This window comes from Ceratotherium simum, chromosome 12, assembly GCF_057802395.1.
Source record: "Ceratotherium simum simum isolate JZ-2026a chromosome 12, ASM5780239v1, whole genome shotgun sequence".
NCBI lineage: Eukaryota > Metazoa > Chordata > Mammalia > Perissodactyla > Rhinocerotidae > Ceratotherium > Ceratotherium simum.
The window spans coordinates 35,490,783-35,512,042 of record NC_141911.1 but is presented as its reverse complement, the minus strand read 5'-3'; the positions used below and the strand labels follow the sequence as shown (position 1 = coordinate 35,512,042).

At 34.5% G+C, this 21,260-nt stretch overlaps 1 protein-coding gene across 6 annotated transcripts in view; it reads right to left on the bottom strand.

Moving 5' to 3' along the window:
• The window catches only part of LRBA (LPS responsive beige-like anchor protein), a 718,950-nt gene that overhangs the window by 11,973 nt on the left and 685,717 nt on the right, over positions 1-21,260 (bottom strand). For all 6 annotated transcript variants that reach the window (XM_087437546.1, XM_087437548.1, XM_087437549.1 and 3 more), the window contains exons 53-54: positions 18,624-18,791; positions 3,386-3,487 (exon numbers count right to left, since the gene is read on the bottom strand). In XM_087437546.1, coding sequence (XP_087293672.1) covers positions 3,386-3,487; positions 18,624-18,791 — 270 coding nt within the window. The remainder of the gene's footprint in view (positions 1-3,385; positions 3,488-18,623; positions 18,792-21,260) is intronic.

Genomic DNA, 21,260 nt, shown 5'->3' with positions numbered 1-21,260 from the left:
GGAGAGGAGAAATCTGAGTCTACGTTCAAGTTCTTGTCCTCAAGAGACCGCAAGTTACTTTATGAAATTCATTGTGCCAAGAGATGATAAAAACTGGAGGAATTCAGAAAGGAACAGGAAAAATTTCACATCCTACAAGCGCTTCTGGGAAGGCTGGGCCACAGTCAAACACGGGCTGCTGTTAGGCACCCTCTGACCCTCTCCCCGCATCTCACGGGGGGTCCTGATGGTGGCAGCACTGTGAGCCTGAGTGGGGAGGACTCATTAGGACAGCTTCTGAAGGCCCAAGCCTTCTTCCCTCCCACTGCTCATTACTTTACAATGAAAGAAGGTCTCTGGTAGTTCATCTTCTCGCCGCTCCCCCCTGAAATAAATTCATACAGAGATCCTTCTGCCACTTCTCCTTGGCAATGAGTCCACTTCCCTGCTGTCTCCCAAAGCAAGCAGTAGCGTCCACCACTCACAGCTCCCTAGGCTGAGCATCAGGCTGAGATGCTGGAGTAGGACAGGGGAACTTCTGAATAGCCCATACATATCAGAGCCTTTTCACTTTTATTGAGTGCCTGCTACACGCAAAGCAAAGCACAACATCACACTGCTTGTGTGATGAGTAAGTTCTAAGAAATGTCAGAGCTGGATAAGAGGGGTAAGTGGAGTACAGTATCTGCCCTGCTGCTCTCCATGCTAAACTACCCATGGCTACATGGAATCTTTACCTGTTCCCCACATGTCGACTAACAGCATCCCTTTTGCAAATAAAGCTCGCAGCTTTTCCTTGACCACTCAGGGAGTTGATAAGTTTTTAGTGTTTTCAACATAAATACATAGAGGCAGTCTTTGCACAGTTTCAGCATGCATGAATTTCAGTTATCACTCTTTAAATGACACCAGTCCCTCAACACCACAGTTCAAATTAGTTATTACAGTCATAACATAAAGTACACACTTCATGGCTAGCTCTTCAGTCCACAAATCACTATGTAAATAACAGATGTGCATCATATTGGTGACCAACCACATCACTTCTTTAAAAGTCTGTCAGTGAGCAGTCACTGCGTGACTGTTACTCAGTTCATGCACAGACAGCAAACTATATAGTTGTGTTGCCTCCTTTTCTCCCAGTGATAAACCCATGTGACATTTATAAAAATGGATAATCAAAAGAGGGTATTGGCCAACAAAGACGAAATTGCAGTAAGGGAATGAAAAGTGATAAAGGTAAAAGTGAAATCTGAATAGAACATAAATGGGGTTATTGAAGAAAGAGCTGATTGTGGGTATGTTGACATTGCTGAGATACTGTAGATATGCAGCCAGAGGAAATCAGTGAAGGTGAACTTATTGACCTAAATTAGCAAAGTGGTTGTAAGAAAAATGTTGATGTTGGGGCCGGCCTGGTGGTATAGTGGTTAAGTTTGTGCACTCCACTTCGGCAGCCTGGGTTTTGCAGGTTCGGATCCCGGGCGTGGACCTACACACCGTTTATCAAGCCATGCTGTGGCAGGCGTCCCACATATAAAGCAGAGGAAGATGGGCACGGATGTTAACCCAGGGCCAATCTTCCTCAGCAAAAAGAAGAGGATTGGCAACAGATAATAGCTCAGGGCTAATCTTCCTCACCAAAAAAATAAAAAATAAAAAAAAAGTTGATGTCCTAGAAGAAGTGATTCCAGCAAAAACTGTCACATTAAAGGAAACCTAGGGGATATTTCATGACATTGAAAGCCCAGAAGATAAAATATTGGAAGCTGATCCAAACTCAGAAAGAAGTATGACAATTGGTCAAGCCATAGAAAAGATTCTCACTCCTTAAGTTATATGAAGAGAAGGCAGCATGCACTGTTCAGAGTACTCTTGATAAGTTTTTCACAAAGAAATAAAATACTTTAATTCTCAAGGTTTCTAATGTTTTATTTATTTATTTATTTATTTATTTATTTAATAATTTTATTTATTTTTCCCCCAAAGCCCCAGTAGATAGTTGTATGTCACAGTTGCACATCCTTCCAGTTGCTGTATGTGGGACGCGGCCTCAGCATGGCCAGAGAAGCGGTGCGTCAGTGTGCGCCCGGGATCCGAACCAGGGCCGCCAGCAGCGGAGCGCGTGCACTTAACCACTAAGCCACGGGGCCGGCCCGTTTCTAATGTTTTAAATTATAGTGTACTAAGTAAATGTGAGTTTTACTATTTTTTATGTCCATATATATATGTATGTATATATGTGTATATGTGTGTGTGTGTGTGTGTGTGTGTATATATATATATATATGAAACTGGAAAAAGAATTTTTAATGTTTTGACAAAAAATTTTAAAGGCTATAGGACAATCATAAAATTTCCCATTGGTTACTAAGATCACTTTGCATGATTTTAACTTGCATTGTCATTTTTATGATCCTGCACTACCATGCAAAGCGAAGACAGTCTGTAATATGATAGGTTCATTTTACATGTCTAATTAGGATCACATATAGTCCAAGAACTCATGTTAGCTCACGATATATGAAATTATTGGTATAAGAAGGAAAAAAAATCCAGCAGTTACAGAATTTTTGCTATCATTATTACTGTTTCATTGTTTTGACCAACTAAATTTTTAAACACAATTCTTTGAATATTTAATAAGTCTTGTTAGCTAGTCTAAGTATTATAGTTCAAGACACAGATAGAGTGACCCAAAAACTCTATGCTTTCCCATCAGATAAGCCTAAAAGACGTGAGATTACAGCACTTTTTTGTGAGTTCAGACCTCAGCTCAGGGCAGAGGGACAGAGAGATGGATAGACTATTACAATGGGATAAGCAATGAATTGGAAACAGCTCTGTTCCTGGTCTGATCCTGATTTGTTGTGTGTGTTCTTGGAAAGCCTGCTTAATATCTTTGGCCTAAATATGTGATGATGCTACTAGGGCAAACTTCCAGGCAAACCAGCTTAAGTATCTTTCCACTCCATTCTCAATACCATCCTTGCTCCTGCCTAGTTCTGGGATTTGGAAGTTAAAACAGACTGGGTCAGGAGTTTCCATTCATGTGTGAGATGGAACCCAGCCCAGTCAGAGTCCAGAAGAATAAACTAATATACAAAGATGTTCCTTATTCCTGTCTCACTCTTTAGAGCAATGCTGTGAAACAGAACTTTCTGCAATGATGGAAATGTTCTGTATCTGTGCTGTCCAATACAGTAGCCACTAGTCATATCTGAATATTGAGCACCAAAAATGTGGTTAGTGCCACCAAGGAATTGAATTTTTAATTTTAGTTAACTTAGTCCCATGTGGCTAATGGCTACCACAGCACAGAGCACTGCTTCAGAGAAAAAGGTACCAAATTCATCTTCGATAATTTGTTACTAGAAAACACCATATGAAGGTTCCACCGATTTACCTTTAGAACCACTTAACACCAGGCCTAGCTCAGCGCAGACAGCAGCACAAGTGATCTCATAGTCATGGCCTGTCAAAATGGCCCGAGGAGTGGTGGTCTCACCTTCAGGAAAAAAACAGATAAATAGAACAATCAATTCAAGTTTATGCAGGGGATTACTTCCCTCTACTCAGATTAAATAATCAACAACTTGTTCCTAATTCCCGTAATGCCTAAATCTTTAATTTACAGTTTGGGAATTTGTCCAAAAATCCCAAACTATATGCTGTATAGTTGTTGAGGACTACATGTTGCTAAATTTCTAATTCTTACATGATTATCAGGTAACAATACTTGAAATCTCAGTAAAAGAAGACAAAAATCTGCATAATAAAATGTCTCCAATAATTTCCAAATACAAGTCCCTTGATTAGATGAATTATGGATGGATGATTATAAAAGTAGGGATTTTGGTTTAATTTACATTTCAAAAAAATGTGGCCTCCTCCTCTCCCTGCCCCTCCCTGGGCCACTGAGACCCTGTCATAATGAAGACAGTCTGAACTAGGATTCACAACATCTCAAAGCAGCCCCTCTCTTAAATATCTATTATCTTTACTAAGCTTATGTATTTTCCTGATATATAAATCTCACCGAGTATATTTCTCTATGGTTCATTCAAAGAACAGAGTGGGGAGAAACCAACTCGTACATGTAATTCTACTGACAGTGATTGAAAATTAGGGGAGGAGGGTGAAGAAGAGGGGACAGAGAAGGAGTCTCTAAATAATGGGAGATGTTTCAAAACATTTTCACAGATAGAAGAAGTCATCCTGTATCTTTGTCCCAAACTAAAAAGAAAACTGTGGTTGGTTGATAAGGAACCCACACCGTGAAGGGCCCCAGAATAGAGAAGGAAAACAATAATGGGCTTGATTTGTGGCTTGATTCATGCCAAGCCACAAGGATAAACAGAATTCCATATTTAGCCCGAAGAATACTATTTTAAGACTCAAGTCCTCTACTTTATAGTCTCTAAGGACAAAGATACAAAAAGCCTTTATAAATGGGACTAGAGAGCAGGATTCTGTTAGCATTCTTAGATTTCCTTGATTTGGATTAGTTTTATAGTATGACTGATAAATGATACTGTGTAATCCAAAAGGGGCAAATGTACCCTGAAAGCAGGTCACTTACCACCAGCTGTGGAACTCTATGGAAAAGAATAACTTGTCATCCTAACCCCAGACTTGGCTATCCTTGGAACAGTCACCCACTCAGAGGAGAGAGATTGGTAGGTTAGGGAAAATCCAGCAGAAACCTACTGTTGTTGGAAGGGCAAATGCTGGCTGTCAAAAAAATTAAACTAGCCTCCAAAGCAGTTGTTTTTACAATGGGTCAATGGGTTCTCTGAAATTTTATGAAAAATATATGTACATGCCTATGTTTTTCTGGAGGAAAGGGGAGGGGAGGAAGGAAAACAGGTTTTACTGAATACACACTAAGAAGAGGTGTGGGGTCTCTACTGTGAAGATAGGGGCCTAGGCTCTGTGCTTCCAGCCCTATTTCACCTGGAGCCTGCAGTTACTCCATGTCTAGTTATTACACATAATTATTACAATGCATTTATTGGAGTACATAATGCACAGCTGTGTCCCCACAGTGTCCTTTACCGCTTTTGGTGACTATAGGTACTTCTGAGTGGGATTTATGTAAAAGGGCATCATGTCAAACTTTGCACCACATTGGCTGTGCTGCATGCAGCCAGATGCTGGAATTGGCCCACATGCAAGTGACAAAGGGAGACCTCAAATGACATATTAAAAGGCAAGGGGATAAGTGGAACAAGGGGCTCAGTTTCATCTGATTCAAAGTTTACAAACTTCTTTAGGGAGAGAAACCCGCCTTAATTACAAAGTTTACTTGACATTTTCCAAACCAGAAAGAATTTCTTACAACAGAAACTATTTTTTTCCCTTGAAAGTACATAAATTTGGGAATTTTTTAAAGAAAAGAAGCAAATAATGTAAGCCAATCTGAACTACTTAGCTTTCCATTAGAAATAAGCCTTGCCACAAAACTTAGAAATAAATATGTTTTAAAAAGTTACCAATACTTTAGCCCTGATTCATGGCTTCCTCCTTCCCCAAGATGATCTACATTCCACGAAAATACCATACAATGTTATTTTTGAAATTAATGTCTAATTATATCTATTGGCAACTTTTTTTTTAAATCAAGAATTAATTAAGATCTAAGGAATACATTTTCAGTGTGATTGTTCCTTTTAGTTTTCATAAGTTACCATTTTATGGGGGGTGAGATTTGTGTTTTTGTGAATTGTCTTAGAATTCCCCAGTGGAAAATGAAGGTTTGAAGGAAAACTGATGGTAACTGAAAGCAATCTAAGTGTAAGCAAAGTAAACAAAGGACAGATGGATAATGGCAGACCCAGAGGACGCTGTCACTTAAGCATGTCAATGCTAACTTTTTGTTTTCTACATCTAAGAATATTTTCTCAGGGACATGGGGAGGAAGTGAGAAGATTGCTGTCAACTGTATTTCTTCCTTTAATGTAAAAGAGTTGAATTACCGAGAATTTGTTATGACTAAAAAGTTAGTTTAGGCAGCCTTATGATTAACCCCATAAAGTAGGTTAAGATATTATAAGCATTCTTTTTTGTAAACTCATAATTAAGATTTTTATAAGTGTGCTTTACTTGCAAAATACCAGTTTCCAATAATCTACACTATACCAATCATTTTTCCCTCCACAAATCAGAATTCACACACACACAATGTGTAACTTCAAAGTGAAAAATGATTTTTCTTTTCCTAGGGCCTGATCTTTAAATAAAGAACTGTTCAACACTAGGACTTTGGCTTCAAAGTTTGGCAAAATGTTCCCTAACCCAGGAAGCAGGTTAGACAGCTCAGGAAATACGGCGGGGGGGGGGGGGGAGAAGGAAAAGAAAAACAACAAATTAAAAGCATAAGAGTAGACTTATGATCATTGGGATCTTCTCAGGTAACTGGTTTCACAAACACTCACTGGATTTCTAGTAAAAAGATTGTGTTATTTAACTTCCCTCCCTTTTTGGAAATGCACATTAATGGCCTCCAAAAATTCGTATACAACGATATATGGTGAGATACCATTTCCTCGAAGTAAAGCTGTTTCCAGTCTTGTTTAAAGACTGAAATTTGTACTCCCTTTATTATCTGATGTGCAGATCAAGAATTCTTTACATTTTCTCATCAAAAAATCTGTTCAAAATAAATACTTGTTGGATTTTTTCAGTTCCAATAAACAAAATGTTTTACATATTAAAATTTCACTATAGCAAAGAGAATTATATGATATGAGATTTAAATCCAACAGGTTCAAACTGTTTAAGTCCAACAGATGTTTTACGAACCACTTGGAATGAAATTGCTAAGGGTAGAGGGATAACTGAAGGCAAAACACAGGCCTTATAGGTGACTTACAGACTCTCTTTATTTCTCTACAGTCACACTGTTAGACATCGTCCTGGATCATAGAGCCCAAGCAATAACATCCCACAGAAAGGAAAGGCAAAATCTCTACCTATCTGAGTATAAATCTATTTGGAAAGCCTAGAATCAAAATCGAGGACCCATGTAACTACCTCTCATTGCAGCACTCACTACATCTGTCCCTCCCAGCAACTTGTTGGCCCACAGAGTTAATATGTAGGGAGGAAAATCAGCTCAAATAAGACAATACCGGCCATATATTACTTTTTCAAAGACCCCAAAGCTATCATCCTCTCTCACTGAAGTCTCTAAACTGAATACAGAGCAGGAAAAAATGTCTTCTGAAAAATATCAGGTTAATTCTTTGATAAAAATTTGCAGTAGTTAATGGATACAAAAAAATCTTTACTTTTGCTTTCTGAGATAGTAGGGTCTACCAAAAGCTAGATCATAAAGCAGAACAGATTCCCTTAAGAACCTTTTAAAGTCTTAGTGCTTGAAAAATCGCCACGGCTTTCAATAAAGCTGAGAGAAAAATTTATCTTGCTGCTAGTTTAAGGGGCTACACTTCAAACTCTTCTTAAAGAAAAATAAAAAGAGAAAGAGGATAGACTTCTTGGATTGCTTTGAAAAGGTTGAGCAATTACTTCAAAGGAAAGGGTGTCTTTGTCCAGAGAGCAGGTTTATGACTACTCATGCAAATCCTAGCCAAAGGCTGAAAAGGATACTCAGTGCATCTTTATGGATGGCCTTAAAGGAAGATGAACAAGTCAAAGGAGATTAAAGACAGTTCAAATCCTGCCACAAATACCAGGACACACCAGTTTTTACAGATGTGCTTTTCTCAGTACATAATATGGAATATCACTACTAACTTACTATTAACTTACTTACGGCATTATAACAACCCAACTTGCATTTCAGCAGCACAAGGTCTCCGTAATACCCATTTAGTATTTATATTGGACCTATGTTTTAAAATATTAGGTGAAATGTTTTACACCATTAAGCAGAATAACATGTTTTTATTAAATGTGTTTCTTTGGTGCCCTCATAACATTAAGTGTATTTCTCCATCAAATGGACTCTGAACCACTTAAAGTTATACCTGAGAGAAGAGAAGAGGCACAGTAATTTCTCTAGTACTCTGCTCATAAATATCCAATGAGAAAAATATTTCAAAAGATCTGTCTCCATTAAGGCAAAGGGGATTAATAATCCAGGTAAAGATAGACCTGACACGTATTTCTGGCAAACTTTGAGTTACGTTTTAAAAAATGAATAAAGTTCTTGGTATTTTTGGCCACATCTCCTCAGTCTTATGAAAATTAAATTACTTAAAAGGTACTGCAAAGTTCTCATTAGCAGTTTAAATACGTTATTAGCAGAGAGAGAATTCTCTTCATTCACCATTTTTTTTCACACCATCTACTAAGAAATAAAGTGTAGTTCAACATTTCCCTATTCTTAGTTTTGTAGAAATAAAATTAGTTCTTCCAATTAATACTGAGTTTAGATGACTCCTGGGCCAGAAGTTAACATTTCCCATTTGTTTATCCATTCATTCCTTCACTCCTTCGTTCACTTAATAACATTTCTTGGGTATAGTTTATGTGCAATCCACTGTGGAAACAAGGAGGGGAATAGGGCCTTGTGTTTGTAAATGACTTGATTTTAAATGGTCATTAGATCAAGTTTTGTCGACTTTAATATAAACCTCCTAATTATAAATATCTATAATTGGAAAGGTCAAAAAGCTGTAATGAAGTCCAAACTATTTATTACTACTGAATTTTTATACCAAATGAATATTTAACATCAATTAATAAAATCCTTAAATGAAAACAAATGAAGTAATTTTCCTCATTAGTAAAATCTAATACCATCTGACCTCTTAGAGAGGTAAAACAAAATCTGAAACCTGGCTTTGTTAAAAAAAAAAATCATTTCAATAGAGTACTTGTTGTGAAAGAAAATATAAATTTGTTTAAGAACCTAAATACATAATTGAGTTATTAAATGTATGTAGATTTAAAAACCTAAGTATTATATAATATATGCCAGTCATTTTCTAAAGACGGACACTTTGTTTTGCACGTGCTTTTTGTTCCATTTTAATTACTACAAAACATCATTGAGGAAAAAAACATGTGAAATTTGAATACTAAGCTTTCTCATGTGGCTCACCATAATGGTAAATCAAGAAAGGAAATGGCTTTTCTGAAGCAGAAATGAGGTTAGCTATTAAATGTTTCTTAAACCTTTCCATTAACTTCCTAATTTTTCAATGGGAATTATAACAATACATTTTAATTATGCAAAGAGAAACTATCTGAAATTTGTTCTATTCATTCCATCTCCACCAACCCTTCCCCTCCCTCTCCATTCATATGGTCTCTTTGGTGAAAAAAATGTCAATTTGGTTAAACATATGGACTACAAAACAAGCCAAAGCTGCACTTAGGGTGTGACAACCAACAGATAGTAAATTTTGGTAGCTTCCTCCTGTAAATAATATTAGAATTATTAATGCAAGACAAGATAATGTTGGTATGAAAATCAGTGATAAGTTCTTTGTTTATAACCTTTCTCCTCTCTCTATGATATTGATATATATATATAAAAATAAAAGTTTATAGCAATGGTATCATCTTCTAAGACTACATTAGAAAATAGGTTTGTGTGAGTATATACCTACAATTGTTTACTTAAAGTAAACCCTGAAATGTGTAATAACACTTTAAAAATACAAGATCCTATCGTGACATATACCATTATAAGAACTCAGTATAACAAAATTATATTGTCCTTTGCAAATACTAAGAGTGCTTTAGTGATAGGGTTGCATCAAACTCTCTATAGCTGATGATCCAATTAAATCAAATTAAAAGTGCAGTACAGTTTAGTGGTTAAGACTGGCGCCTCTGGCCTAGAGTGCCTGCATTTGAATCCAGGCTCCAGCATTGCTAACTATGTGACCTCCCTTGGGCAAGTTCTCACAGTTCTAGTAAGATCTAGGAGCTTCAAGGCCCAGCACAGAAAGTAAAGGCATATTTACAATCTCTCTGTTCCTCATCTATAAGACAAGGATATAACAGTAGTTACCACATAGGACTACTATCAGGACTAATGAGCTACCATGTAAAATGCTTAGGCCAGTGCCTGGCATGCAGTGAGCACCCAGTAAGTATCATCTAGTAATATAAGTAGTAGTAGTAAGAGCAGTAGTAGTAGAATGATGCATATTTTCACCCTTTGTTATAGACACTCCTTTCAGCAAAAGTATAATATCTGATCCTGTGCTGCATAAATGCCAATTAGAGATGCTTCCCGTTATTTTTGTTTCTTGTCAAGGAGAAGATATATGTTAATTTCTAGAAATTATACTTTAATTTCTTCCATTTCTCCTTTTCTTAGACTTTCCAACTTTCCCTTATAATCCACATAAATTCTGATATAACTACTACTATCTAGAAGCCTAGAGCAGGAAGTGAAGGTACATTACAATAATCAGGTATTTTTGCCCAAAATAAAGTATCTTTATTGTCCCTGATTATCAAATACATGCTAATTATAAAATATTCATATAATTTAGTAAATTATGAGGAAAAAAATGAAAAACTGCCTACAAATTCCACGACCTATAAATAACCATTGCTAACATTTTGCTGGCTATCATTCCAGACTTTTTTCTATGCATAAATATACACAGAATACAAGTTATACACATCCAGACATAGGTACTTAAAATATATCATATTAAACATGTAGTTTGGTGATCTTTTACACTTAACAATACAGAGAGCATATCCTTCCATGCCACTATCATGAATTCATAATACGTTGATGGCTATACAGTATTTCATTATGTGGGCATATCAAACTTTACTTAATTAATGTACTTCTTTTTTCATACTTTGTTGAGACTTTTCATTTGTTGATTCCTCATAGAGACGTTCATCTTTGGCTCTAATTCACTGATAGCTCCTGTAGCTGCATATGGATGTCTAGTAACATAAACATTATAAAATTATGCCTCCAAAAAAGAATGCAGATAGTTATAAAAGTTATTGAAATAAAATGTTGTTCATATTTTTTGATATGTAACATTGAGTATGATTCTTATGAATGTCAATTAAGATTAAGAACTATTTCTATCTATTTATCCTAAATACCCAAGTCACATAAAATTCTTTGTAATATATCCTCCTTAACATTTTTAAGGTTCCTTTGTTCAAAATATGTAAGTAAGGGCACTAGTGAAAACTATAGAGGGTTTTAACCTTTTTAGCTATTAGAAACATCCTGGATTTGACACCAAAAGCAAAGGCAACAAAAGCAAAAACTAAAGAAGTGAGACTATGTCAAACTAAAAAGCTTCTGCACAGCAAAGGAAACCATGAACAAAATGAAAAGGCAACCTACAGAATGGGAGAAAATATCTGAAAATCATATATCTGATAAGGGGTTAATATCCAAAATACATAAAGAACTATACAACTCAACAGGAAAAAAAACAAACAATCTGATTAAAAAATGGGCAGAGGATCTATATACACATTTTTCCAAAGACATACAGATGGCCAACAGGTACATGAAAAGGTACTCAATATCACTAATCATTAGGGAAATGCAAATCAAAACCACAGTGAGAAATCAAAACCTCACACCTGTTAAAATCAAAACCTCACACCTGTTAGAATGGCTATTACCAAAAAGACAAGAAATAACAAGTGGTGGTGAGGATGTGGAGAAAAGGGAACCCTTGTGCGCTGGTGGTGGGAATGTAAATTGGTGTAGCCACTATGGAAAACAGTATGGAGTTTCCTCAAAAAATTAAAAATAGAACTACCCTATGATCCAGCAATCCCACTTCCCACTATATATCCAAAGGAAACAAAAACACTAATTCGAAAAGATATCTGCACCCCCATGTTCATTTCAGCATTATCTACAGTGGCCAAGATGTGGAAATAACCTAAGTGTCCACTGATGGATGAATGGATAAACAGAATGTGGTACATGTACAATGGAATATTATTCAGCCATAAAAAAGAGAAAATTCTGCCATTTGTGACAACATGGACGTTGAGGGCATTATGCTAAGTGAAATAAGTCAGACAGAGAAAAACAAATACTGTATGATCTCACTTAGATGTAAAATCTAAAAAAAAACAAAAACAAAAAATACCCAAGCTCCTTGATACAGAGAACAGATTGGCAGTTGTCAGAGGTGAGGGGTGGGCAAAATGGGTGAAGGGGGTCAAAAGGTACAAACTTCCACTTATAAAATAAATAAGTCCTGAGGATGTAATGTACAGCATGATGACTATAGTTAATAATACTGTATTGTATGTTTGAAAGTTGATCAGAGTAGATCCTAAAGGTTCTTATCATAGGAAAAAAGATTTGTAACTATGTGTGGTGATGGAGGTTAACTAGACATACTGTGGTGATCATTTCACGATATATACATATATCGAATCATTTTATTGTACACCTGAAACTAATATAATGTTATACGTCAACTACATCTAAATTAAAAAGAAATCCTGACCCCACTCACCCCAAGGAAATAAAGCAATCTCAAAATTGTAGAAAGTTACAAGCTACAAGAATAAAAGCTAAAAACCTCCACAGTCATGAAACTCTAAACCATAAGAGGCAGAAAGAATTCTAAGGATTTTTTTCCTACCTAAAAACACTTCATATCCAAAATCTGAAGTCTGACTGAACCTATTTGAATGTGAGAAAAATTACTTTAAAAAATAGGGCAATTGTAAAAGAAATCATCAGAGGCATTTAAGTACTTAATTTCATATAAAAATGAGTCTCTCTTCACAAATTCTCAGGAGTATCTAAAGTACAATATGAGGTACATATGAACAAAGCTGTCATAGAATTTCTCTAATGAAACGAACTTTTTGGAAGGTGGTAAAGTGAGTCTAACATGTTGTTCCAGGAGGTCTTAATTAAATGTATCTTAGGAGTTCTATAGTAATGTCACACACACACACACACATTCTTCTGCAATATTCTAAAAGCAGAAGATACCCGCCTTTAGGTTTAAAAAAGGAGGGGAGGAAGGAACTTGCGATTTCAGAGTGTAACACATTCAAGATTTTCTTTGAGAACCTATAGAGCAATACTTAATTGACTAGAGAGAATTTGTACCTTAGATTAATTTTAGTTACTGTTTGAAATTAAATTACCTATTTGAGCATAAGGTATTAGACAAACAACTTTCTTTGGTGTGGCACTATAAAGGCTATATACGAAGACACTCAGTGTCAATTTGAGGGCAAAAATCATCAGTTCTTCTGTTCTCATATTTGTATGGCTTTAGCCTACGGGCTGAATGGTATAGTCATTCTTTTCTGCAACTAAACAAGGTAAATAAATGTGATATATTGGCACATCACCCCACCACTCTGCATATGGTGCACATTAAGGTTGTATTCATTTGCCATATGAATATAATTCCTTTTACCACATCTACTATTAGTTACAAGCAGTAAATACAGGGTTGTTTTGCTGGAACTTGAGGGCCTGCATTACATCATGGAGCACTAAACATCCTGGACCTTCTGGAGAATTTCATAGATGTAGTTTTATGTCACCTGAACTTGAACACTGCCAACATATTGCTTCAAACCCTGCTGGATGAATTCTTCAAGAGAAACAGAAAAATATAGGGCAGTCTTAGTGTTAGTGTGATGGTGCACAGCAAAAGTCAGACCACAAGGAAAGATCTGAATGAGATACACACAAGAACTCATGTTTTGGACAAAGAGTCAGATCAAGAGTCATATCCCAGGTATAAAAAGGCTACTTGTTTCAAGCATTGCTTTCACATTCAGAATCTAGTGAACATAAGGAACCTAGAGTTAAAATATCATCCAAACAATTTTCCCCAACTGTAGCTTACTAAAGACCTGTGATCAATAAGATAAGAGTTTATCTCATGGCAAACTGTGATGCTTTGTTTCACTAGGCATATATCTGCCTGCTTTTTCCTTAAACAAAATATTTATTATAAAGTTCCAAATCCAGCTTAGTGTGGGGCAAAAGAAGGAAGAAAGTGATTTCTTTTACAAAATCATATGACTCAACAGAAACGTATATATCTTGACATCTGTGGTCCATAAATAATACATCACAGGCAATTAAAAACGAAGTACACCTGTCTTATCAAGTACAGATCTTCAAATTTACCAAGCTTTAGACCCCAAATGCATCCAGCAGATGGTGCTCTAGGACACCTACTTACAGAGAGTAATACTATTTGTGTACATCCACCTATATTTTGGCAAGACAAAGAATAAGGATTTATCAGTAGCTTCAGTAAAACATATTAGGCTTTATGACATAAAGAACATAATTCCTAAACATGTGCACAAAAATATACATATGCATAAGCACATGTGCACAGAGGCAACCAGTAAATAATTCACACCTGGACATATTATGTTACTACTTTTCTTATAGACTTGATGTGTAGTCTATGTATATCAGTGGTATTTATGGTCATATGGCAAGATCATTCTAAATTCATTAAAAAAAAATTTAGAATGCCTTAAAGTTAGAATTCATTTTTAATTATAGCAGGAATGTCTCATTAGGGTGATACTAGTAAAATTAACAACAGTAGGATTTACGGTAATGACTTAAATGATTGATGAGAGTATAACAAAATGAAGTTTTAGACAGAGAAAAAGCAGGGCGGCTATGGCATACAGTACTTTAAAAAACAGCTCTGCGGTCTGTTAGTGCTAGCCTTATGGTTAATAAAACCTTCTTTCTAATTAACGGTGCTGAAATATTCTTAAAGAACAGAATCTTGTTGTTATGAATAAAACTTAGTTGTTTTTTTTTTTCAGTAGACGCCATTCCCATAAAAGAGAAAGCTGACATAGATTAGCATGTCTGATTGCAAAAAAGAAAAAAAATGCCACCTTTCCATCAAATCAAAAACAGAATGTGAGAATGGAAAACTACTTTACTGAAACACTTCACACACAAATCTATGCAACACCCTCACCGTGAGCAACCATTTGCTTCCAAAGCTAATCCACTGTGGCTTTAAAAAATTACTCAGATACCTAAAAATACTTAATAAGCATTTAATTTTTAAGTTTATGATTTATTAATACAATATAAAAACAGTGGATAAATAACTATTTTGTAAATTTTCATCTTGCTTATGATATCATTTCACAGTTTAAAGTATTTAAATGTCAATTAAATGCATTGGGGAACATTTTCTCCCAAATTTGGAAACGTACATTCTGGATGGTATTCTTCTGAAGGAAGAATTTCAGGAGAAGCATTTTGGTGGACAAGATGCAGTCCTGAAACACAGAGAGCACTCGGGCAAAGAGAGAGATGCTTCCGTGTAGAAAATAGCTTTCACTGAAATGTTCTTGGTTAACTTATTTAAAAAAATCCACAACTAAATGAATCCTATCTTAATTCTTCTTCTCATTTAGAAAATTGCATTCCACAGGAGATAACTATCACAAGACAATAGAGTCAAAGATGAAAAACTATCTGTTATACAGGAAAACAAGGCTTTTGCCATGTAATTAGGCAGATTTCATAAAACATGTGCATCCTTTTAAAAGCCCCAAGTTATACTATACATAGGTTTTACCCAGTTTGCGTTAGCCTGATTTTACCCAAGGAATGTGGATTTTAATACTGGATAACATGACTTTTAAAGAAACAGTAATAAAGCTATCAACTTTACAAATAGCACTAATATTAGATTTGTAGAAAATGGCGTAGGCTTATCACCATAGCAAGTAAAATTACTAGCTTACTCTCATGATTTTTTAAACAAAAAAGCTAAATATTTGAATGAGACCTATAAAATGCAGAAAAAGCAATAGCCTAGTTTTCTTTAATTTACCTATTTTCCCTTCAAGTGACAAAAAATGTCTAAATTTAAAAGTTTAAGTTGACGCATTGTGTGCATTTATAAACCACATTGAATACATATATATATATAAAAGCCTGATCATTCTTAAAGGTCACTTATATTGCATTCAAGAAATACAATATTAGGAATAAACATAACCTAAAATTCCTCATCTGAACAGCTCTGACTTCAGCGGCTGCATCGTGGAGCCATCAATGAGCCAGAGGCTTATAAAATCCAAACCAGCTTGCATGAACGTTTAAAACACAGTTCACACGTGGTAAAAATGTCTTTGTTTTCGTTTGTTTGTCATTTTGTTTTGAAAAGCTTAGACTGGCGTGTTCATTTTTCTATTCTAATGTGTGGAAATTCTCATTACATGAAAAAGTGCCTATTTGTCTTTCTCCCAGATTCATCCTTCAAAGCTAAAGCAAAATTAAATTGGGACATCAGACGTTATAAAAGGCCAGAAAGGATGAGGTTCACTTTGAGAAAGGTAATTCAATTTAGTCAAGATACATTACAATTTTCTAAAATTTTTATTAGATGTGCTGTTATGTTATTCTTTTATTTTTTCCTTTTCATTACCAGCATTCTGGGAGTTAAAGTCCAACATACTGCAGACAATGAGAGGGTACAGATGAAGCGCTTTATGAAAAATATAACATTATATTGTATACTCTAATGCCAACAAGATGGTGTTTGTGTGGTGATTTATTTGCTCCAAGCATCCTGTGCTTCTGATAACACATTAAGTCAGTTACTATCGTTGCTTTCATTTTACAGACAAGACAGAATGACCCAGCAAAGCTTAGAACTTAGCTTAGATTTGTTTTACTCCAAACTCCAGGATTTGGTCAATCCTACTTGATTCATTTTTTTAGGGGACATGCATGTAAAAACCATCTCTATGGTGATTTACAAGGTATTTAAATATATATAAATATATTTCTCTCTTCTGGAAAAGCTGAATATTTCTAGTTTTAAAATATACTTAAATTTCTGAAATGGAACAACAATTACATATAAGTATAGCTAATAAGCCTTTAGCTTCTTCTCAGAACACACATTGGTAATGACATATAGAACATGATTAGGTCAAGTAAGTAAAAAAAACAAAGAAAATTTTTTCTTGCATTTGGATTGCTATATGTGCATGAAACATCTTACACTATTTTAAGGCAAGAGAAGGTTCTTCCTAAATACTTTCAGATAAATAACAAAATGTATATTTATTATCTATGTCAAATCTAGGTTTGTCTTTGATAATTTAATGAATCTCGATAACTGAATCTACAGAAACAGGGAAAAAAGAAATTGAAAGTAGTCACTCATCCTAAGAGGCCAGAAAGGAAGAAGTAGCAGAACGTAAGGGTCCATAAGGAAAAGAACACGAAGTACTCTTCAAAAGAATGTGAAAAACAAAATCCCTGAAACCTATGTGTTTTAAAGTTTTATTGTAATTATATAAAAAATGGAGATGTCTGTGTAAATACGTGAAGTACGCATACACACTATCCTCCCTCATATACACACACACTAAAGTTTGATCTGATCACGAAGACTGTGTTATCCATAGCATCACAGCCTTAAAGTTACCTTTCATATTCTATTTGTGTAGGGAATTATCCCTGTTTTGATTAAAAGAAGAAATAGATATTAGAGGTTCATTGAATAAAAATTGTGTTTACCCACCACACCAAATAAAATACATACAAAGCAGAAACAGCTTTGATAAAATACTTCGCATGTACTTCTTTTAAAATTCTACTGGCTTTTGACTAAATTTTTTAAAAAAGGTTTCACTTTCATACAAATATTATACATTTAATAAGCACAGCTTTAAGAAGTCAATCCAAAATATGAGGGACTTAAACATATTCAGATTGTTTCATAATTTGGGGCTGAGTGACAGAAGTAAGTACCATAGCATTCAGGTAAAGTAATTAGGAACAACATGATCCTTCCTAACCAAATACATTGCAACTTGCTTTAAATTAAGAAACTGTAAATATTTAAGAGCAGTTAAAATGCTCTACCTTATGAAGTAAAAATCTAAAGCTATTCTTGCAGGAACTCTTCAGTGTTGTCATAATCATTTTAATTAAATTCTCATTTTTCAGGTGGTCCCTTTAATTGTTTTTTCCTACTTCTTAATGTGTTTTTCTAAAGCCATTTCTTTTCTGCAGCTGTGTGCGATTGGTTTTAATGGTAGCTGCTTCCTTTTTTCCCTTCTGTGAATTACAATTTTAAATGGTTACACATTTTTTGTTTTACTGCCTTCAGCATAGTTTCATAAAGATGTTTAAGGCTGTTGGTGAACATTTTCATTTCCCATCTGAAAAACCAAGAGCCAATTTGAATATTCCATGCTGGCCTTTTATGACATGTTTTATCTTTTAATATGTAAATGAAAGCATATTTTTTTATAAAGACTGGTTTGTTTTCATGAAATTATAATTTTTCTTTTGCTCTTTTAAAATATGAATTCAATAAACAAGATAATATGTGATTGCTCTTTTATGTTATATCTCATTGTTCGAGAATGAAACACCTCTATTTTATTTGGTGACAGTCATTTCCAATGAAGAACTAGCATTTTCAGATCATAAGAATAACCTGTAACATGAAAAATGAGATTTCATGCTTTAGATTTGAATTATCAATTGTCACAAAATGTTAATAACGAGGCTATCTAGACCTTTCTTAAATTACAACTAAGAAATTAAAACTACTTGATAATTCAGTTTCACTTTCACCATGATGAAAAAGGTAACTTCTCTGCAACATGTTATTATACATCACTTGTAAAAGTTTACTTATAAAATAAATTGTACTTACTGCCTGGGTTATCTCCAATCCCACTGCTTTTTCCATTCCAGTACCAGAGCAGAAGGGTTGCATCACGTGACCCTGAGAGAATGTAGCAATTTCCCCCAATGTATGACTCAGACCGAGTGAGGCAAGTGACGACATCCCAATGGCCAAACACCACTTGGATCAATTTTCCTGAAATGCAAAACAATTTTCTTTAAATTTTTTTTTAAATTTCCAGTGAACCATTTAACTTATAAGATAATAAAGCCATATTAACTCAGATTCTGATAATTCAAATTTTATAATAAAATTTGATCTAGTCCAACCTAAAAGTTTTCTTTGAATATTAACAACAAAAAATCAATTGAACAGTGATGATAACATTTTTGAAAGACATAAGTTAAAACTATTTAAACTAATTATATTTGAAGACCATGACACCGTGTCATTACACTGGCTACTATAAAGTATAAATGAATCATGTCTACTGATTAAAGCAGGCCCAGGAGAACCCTTATTTGGAACCATTTCAACAATTTCTTAAGTTACTCTATATGATTCAAAATAAAATAAAACTTAGTTGCCTTTCTGTTAAGTACTCTGTAATTCAGACTTCACCAATACAAACCAATCTCTGAATTAGGAAAGATTTAATGTATTTCTTCTTTTTTCAAGTGATCTATACAAGGACAAGATAAGTCACTTTGGAGAGCTTCTGTTTTTTAAATCAGGATTCCATGAACTAAGTTTTGATAAAAGGACTAATACATTGTGATTACAATTTGAGTCAGGTCAATTTTTTTGTTTTAATTGTCTGAATGATGAAAATTCCTTGGGGGGGGTGATGATGAAATTAAGATTATGGCAGTTTACCTAACAGTAATGACTGGGAGCAGGAGGGAGGAACCTAGTAAACTTACTATATATCTAGGGCTTCAGACACAGGTGAATTGTTCACATAATGGTGTCAGAAAAAAAGTTAAGCCTCCACCTTTTAGAATCTTTGTTTAATCAGATATGGTGTTTATAATTCACACAAATTTGTCTAAAGAATTAAATATCTGTAGCAGCCCTTCCATTCTATCCCTATAGTTTCTAGCTAACGGTTTCCTTTGAAGTGTCTACAGAACCTACAAATGAATGTCACAGAATGTCTACCCTTAATATTCAGCATGATTTTTTTTATTAAGTGTTTCAGTGGGGTCATTAAAAATATAATTCAAATGTTCAAGAAAAAAGACCACTAGGCTGAAAAAAAAATTAATATGCCTAAAAAGTTTATGTGTTTAACTTGGAACACATCATAACCTATTATTCAAAAACTTAAAGGTCTCAATTAATATTGGCATCTAAGTGTATTTAACTTTTCAAGATAATAATAAATATAACTAAAAAAGTATTTACATTAAATTTTTTAAATTCTTGATTTAATAGGCCTGAAGCTTATTATAAAGGCAGCAAATTTGGAAATAAAATACTGAAATAATCTTTATCCAAATCAGATGGAAAGTCAAATACAGTGTTTCCACTCTTGCACTTAGCCTACTACTAGTAACTTTGAAATCAGATTCATTTCAATCTCAAATTGCAAAATTAATACAGTACATTTTTTCTCCTGTGATTAAAGACTTTAGTTAAAGCAGGTAGTTTTAACTGTTAATGTTAAAAATGTTCACTTCTAAATTTCTTCAACTTTTTAAATTGACATAAAAACATTTCATTTAAAAAATTAGCTTTTATCAATAAAGAATATGGTAAGAAGAATTCAAGACTTTTTAGAATAAAAAATGGAAAAGAAGAAGAGCAAATTAAATATGAAAAAGTGTAATAATTTGCACATCATTTCCAATTTATCTGAAGAACAAAGTTGGAGCAGTTTAGTGGTAAAATGGGTGAGGTTAGATTAGAGGCCGGCCTTCCTAAGGATAAGACAAAAGTTATGTAGCTGAATGTACTCTTATTACTAATTAGAAAACTGAAGGTTAAATCAGTGAGTTTTAACTACTGAAAGAAACTGAACACACCATATTGTGATTATATATTTGATCACAGAATACGTACAGTGACTTCTGCCTCAGCCTATACCTAAATGCTGAGAGCAGGTAAACTACAGGAGTGATGTAAATAGGTTATTTAGGGTAAGTTCATTTAAGATTTGATACTCATCAACTCAGTGGATTGTAGGAGTGAGGATGAGTGAAATCACTACAACTACCTAGGTACCTGAGGTACATGGCACAGAGGAAACTCAAGTGCTCCTGTGCACCAGGAAGCTTGCAAAAGAGCAGCTGGTTTCTTTTTTAACTAAAATTTCCTAGTGTTTTCATTTCTACCCTAAAAGTTATCACAATTATTTTTCATTCAACAAACATCTACTAAGCACCTACTAAGTGCTGAGCATTATGCCTTCTCACATGTGTATAGTCTAAATAGACATGGTCGCTGCCCACATAGTATTTACTGTCTAGTAGGGCAGACAGACATTAAACAAACACAAACAGATATATAATTATGAATAGTGATATGTCTTACCAAAGAAAAGAACAAGGTAGGATCAGCAAGAATAACAAGATAGAACAAATTTAGACTGGGCGACAGGGAAGATCAAAATGAGGGAGTGACATTTAAGTATTTACATCTAAAGGGTTTCATATTTTAATA